The sequence below is a fragment of the Castanea sativa genome, chromosome 5, assembly GCF_040712315.1.
Source record: "Castanea sativa cultivar Marrone di Chiusa Pesio chromosome 5, ASM4071231v1".
NCBI lineage: Eukaryota > Viridiplantae > Streptophyta > Magnoliopsida > Fagales > Fagaceae > Castanea > Castanea sativa.
In genome coordinates, this window is record NC_134017.1 from 60,784,731 (window position 1) to 60,790,144 (window position 5,414).

Consider the following 5,414-nt stretch of genomic DNA (forward strand, 5'->3'; position numbering starts at 1 on the left):
AAAAAGGAGTTGTTGAAACTTCTCCTTCACTAGTACTTGGTATAATTACTTTGACATCAGTCGGCTGGTAAAGCTGGCCTCGTGGTTTTCATCCACATGCAGCAGCTAGCATCATTTTTTCATGTGTATGTTTAGGACATAATATCATCATGACTCAGTCATCCGATAGTGTAATAATATATATATGGGTTTTTCACAAATCGTGTCATCAAACGATTAATTTGTCTGATATAATTATATAATTAATTTAGGTAAAGTTTGTAGATGTTGTATGCCTATATGTTAGATTTTCCAATTGAATTCCACTAGATGGCTATATTGAATGATGCAACAAGGCTCTTGTTTATTTATTTATTTTTATTATAGAATAATCAAATTCAACAATACGTTTTATTGGATAATTTACCATATAGTTGAATTTAATTATAGAAATTAAGGTACAAAACTTAAGGATCTGCTCCTAACTTTTATCCTAAGTATTTACAATAGATGATTGTTGAAAAGATTACCCCCCCCCCCCCCCCTCTCAATCCAAAAACAAAAGATGATTGTTGTTGACGTCCGATTTTGTCTTCCTTTTAATGTAGCACAGATATTCTGAATGACCATTTTACTCTTGGTGGTGCATGGGTTACTAAAAATCAATTTGAACAAGCTCATTCTTGCTGATTGGATGTAAAAAAAAAAAAAAAAAAACTAACTTTGATAGGTTTGATTGAAGTTTGATGAAGAGTTGACTGAAAATCAAACCATACAATCAGGGTAAATGCAAATCCATCAATAAAAAGGTGGATTCCTTATGATTTGATTGTTCACACATCCAAATTGTCTTTAAATTGGAGAAGATATTTTGACAGAGAAATTTTTGTGCCGACAAAGTTGTGTCTGAATTGTTTCAACTTAATATAAATGATCGATTAAGCGTGTAGTATAGATTGTGTGTCAACCCGCTTAATTAATGAGTTGTGTTTACATAATTATTAAATAGGTCATGTTAATTTTTTTTTGGAAAGAGAAAAAAATTGTCACCGCTAACTAATTGATTAATTATTATATATTTTCACAATTCTCTTATAGTTATACAAAAGGTCTTATAATTTTATATTGAAGGATTTTTCGTGTTTAGATAAATTTTAATCACAAGGTATATGAATTTCTTATTACTTTTAGCCAACAATAATAATTGATTGAGGGCGCAAATTGAACCGACCTAAAAAATTTAAGTTTTATTTTTTATTGTGACTTGGTTAAATTCAGGTTTTAGACTTTTAGTTTGAAACCTTCTTGAAATTATATAACATTTATACTATAATTGACTCAAATCTTTGATAAATGGAAATCTTTTTATTGATAAACATCTATTACCATTTATTATACTTTAATAAATGGCAATCACTTGATACAAGGAAGGTCACTTTAATAAATATCACTTTATGGAAAAGATTACATGTATTTTCTTTCTACATCACCCTTTTTCTTTTTTGGAGACATCAATTCTCTACAACACTAGACTCTACATAAACATAACATTCGTTTATTACAATATTGACTGACGGACACTATAGCTGTAGTAACAGAGACAAAGTGAAGTTGTGCAGCCAATCCAAGCATTTACACCCATCACTTTGAAGAAACTGGAAGAATTGGGATGCTTTGTTCGTGCCTGAAGAAGTTGTCTGGGTCAACCTTGCTCTTCACTTTTACCAATCTGTCGAAGTTGTCCTTGAAATACCTGTTCCCCCAAGAACTTGCTTGTACAAAGTTTGTGTGGTTGTTTATCCCCAAATCAAGATCTCTATAATTCACATAAGCTTCCCTTGGAAACGATGAAACATAAGGAGTCATGTAGTTGTAAAGCTTCCTAATCCAGTTAAAATGCTTTGCTGCAATTTTATCACCTGCTTCTTGCCACAAAGTTAAGTACTGGATTTTGTACAAAGTTCCATTTCTGTGAGGAAATGGGATTTCTGACTCTGGAATCTTGCTCATCATTCCCCCATATGGATTAAAGATCATCAATGGACTGTCTTCTTGAAATAACCTTTGCCAGAGTCCCTCAAGTCCTGTCTCTGGAATTGGTTCTCTGACAAAGTCTGATTTGGCTTTGAAATAGTTCTTGAATGTGGATTTCCCTTGGAGCAAAACTTCTGGGGGTGTTCCACTTGGGAACTGAGCAATATAAAGCACTGATTTAATCCAGCTTGTTTCAAGACAATCCTTTTTGGTTAAACCCAACTCTGGGAAACTTCCTTTCATGACTTGGAGTAACCTATCAGCACCACCAAGAAATAAAGCATTGTAAGAAGTTGTGATTGTTTTCTCGCCTTTAGCACCAGCTTTGGGTGCAGGTGAGATGATGACTCTGATAAAGAGGTCTTCATCAAGCTTATCAGCAACTTGTTGCCATTTATAGAGGAGCTTTGTTCCACCTTGTTCTAAGGTCTTTGTAACTGTGAAAACTGTCACAGTTTCTGGGACAGGAACTAGCTTTATCTTCCACCAAAGAATGACTCCAAAGCTTGCTCCTCCACCACCTCTAATAGCCCAAAAATGATCTTCTCCCATGGCTTCTCTGTCAAGAATATTGCCATTTGCATCAACAATTCGAGCATCAATAACATTGTCAGCACCAAGACCATATTTTCTCATCATGGTGCCATATGCACCTCCAGTTATGTGCCCACCAATGCCTAAGCTGGTACAAAGACCAGCTGGGAAGCCATGGACTCCGCTTTTCTCATAAATTCTGTAGTACACTTCGCCAATAGTAGCGCCGGCCTGAACCCATGCACTATTACTTGCTATATCAACATCAACTGATCTAAGCTTGGCCAAGTCAACTATTATGAAAGGTGATTCAAGTTCTGATACATAGGAGAGACCCTCATAGTCGTGGCCTCCACTACGTACTCTGAGATGAATTCCAAGCTTTTTGGAACAAATCACAGCTGCTTGGACATGTGCTTCATGCAAAGGCAAGAAAATGAACTCAGGCTTTGGCACTGAAGGCACTAAGTACCTAAGGTTTTGTGCAGAGGAGTTGAGGACAGTAGTGAAGGAAGAGTTGTTTGGGGTGAAAAAGGCTATGGCTATTGGAATGGAAAGCTCGGAATTATCATCAAGACATTGGATGAATTTTTCTTGAACAGAATCTGAAGCTGCCAATGAAGCAGCTGACAGCACAAGGAACAAAAAAATTGAACACATTGAAGAAGATTTTGGGGACACCATTGTTTTTTTTTCTTTTTCCCTTTGATTAATTGTTTTTTGTGTGTCCTAAGTATAATGTTAACTGAACATAGCACTCTTATTTATGGGCTTTGGTTTGGTCTCTTATCGTGACCCCAACGTATACTTGACCTAATGCAAACGTCAAGACTCAAGGGTTGATTGGGATCAACGTTTACGTCACGAACCTCACAATGGTCTTCCGCGTAATTAGGTGATTGTGGAAATAGACCTATCAATTTGTTGTAGCATGAGTCCCAAGACCCAAGATATTTAGAGATTTATTTCTTCCTAGCTTGTAAAAAAAGGCCTTAGAATTGTCTAGACTCTAGAAACCACTTTCGGCAATTCAATCCAAATTTTTCTAGTTTACAGATTAGTTCTTCCTTGTGTTCAGATTTACTATAATTATTATATAAAGAATCAAATACAGATTAGTTCTTCCTTGTGTTCAGATTTACTATAATTATTATATAAAGAATCAAAATTTAGTGCAAGATTCATATAACTTAACCTGGATTTTTGTTCAATACAAACTCTTAATGCATATAATAAGCACAATTTGTGTTGTGATTTGTAGTCCTAACTAAGGTTCCTTTATCAATGTCACATGTGATTGTAATGTCATGACAATTTTTCAATGGCCTATATTGGGTTCATTGGTTATAGAAAAAGATTTGATTTTCCTAAACCCTGAGTAAACGCCGTCACTAAAATTTTCAAATTTATGTTCTATTGCCATCATATGAGAGACAGATTTTCAAATAAATGTACTGTAGCAATCAAATGAGAAAGAGAGAGAGAGCAGCTGATTGTGATTGTGCATTTAACTGTATATTAACTAAAGGCATAGCAATCACTTGACATGACATAACTTGTTTTTTTTCTTGACCCACCATCTTAAACCAAATCAATAGTCTAATTATATGATGTCTATATATATAATCACGGGCTTGAAAAAAAAAATAGTATTAGGCTGAATGAGGGAATTTATAAACCACAATAAAACAGTTACAATTACAACTCACAGACCAAAAAGAAACTCACAGAGTCACAGTAAAACAACACAATTGCAATAATTTCAAGGCCCAAAAAAAAAAAAAAAAAAAAAACACTCGTGAGGAAGAGTAGTAGCCTTTGTAAGACCACCCTTACAGGCAACCACAATCTATACAAAAGTAACAAAAGCGATTTAAGAAATGCTTTACAGAGTCTTCAAGCTAAAACTCCAAGTGTTGCGTATAAGTTTATAAACTCTGTTTGAAATAGAGCCTTCGTATCAACAACCTAAGAACTTGTCGGTTTGGTTTAGCTTGCTTCTACTTCTTCTTTTTTCTTTTTCCCTATAATTTTCTAAAACTTCATTTCAATTATACTTCTGCTCAGCATATTTTTCAAGCAAAAATAAATCAGATGACAATAATTTGTTTCATTAAAAACTTATAGTCTATATCATATTTAAATGTTTAAGGCTTAAATTAAGCTCCCTCGGAAAAATTAAAATTAAAATTTCATTACATTGGGTTTTTGATAGGATATAATTTCTTTTTAAAAGTACGCACATTGATTTGAGATATTGCATGTATCCAAATGGACTAATGGTGATGATTTTCAAGTCAATTTTCTTAATTTGGATAGTTAAAAAGATATGCATGATAGAGATACCAACATTTCAATCTCATAACAAGCAATATATTGAGTAATAAATAAAAATTGTGGAGTATAAATTCTTTATCCCATTACAAGTAAAATAGGAAAAGAATTTCTTACATGCGTTCAATAAAGCGGACATCTCATAAATAAGTGGGTTTCATTTCTGTTATTGATAATTTCTTATTATGAATAACAAGGATTACGATTTTTTTTTTATAAAATGGCATAATACATTTGAGAGGTGGGTCATATAATGTTAGGTAGATTATTAGACAATATTGTTCTAACGACAAAAAGTGTAAGACTTTAAAATTAATCATAAAGTAGGTTAAAGTTTTGAGAGGGTCAAAAACACATGAGAGGGTCAAAAATACAGAAAAAAGGAGAAGGGTAACCAGTAATTGGAGGATCATAAAATTCTTCCCAATTAAATTGAAAAACGTGGGACAAGCCTCACATGATTATATATAAAATAAGCAAACAAATCAATAATAGAAAGGGAAAGCTTTATCAAAATTTTGATCATGAAAAGA

The 5,414-nt window shown here is 33.4% G+C and overlaps 1 protein-coding gene across 1 annotated transcript; it reads right to left on the reverse strand.

The window, feature by feature from the left end:
• Positions 1–1,324: 1,324 nt before the first annotated feature.
• On the reverse strand, positions 1,325–3,300 carry LOC142636822 (monolignol oxidoreductase AtBBE-like 13). The gene has a single exon (XM_075811119.1). It carries the CDS (start codon positions 3,229–3,231, stop codon positions 1,621–1,623), a length of 1,611 nt encoding a protein of 536 aa, XP_075667234.1. The 5' UTR covers positions 3,232–3,300; the 3' UTR covers positions 1,325–1,620.
• Positions 3,301–5,414: the final 2,114 nt, after the last annotated feature.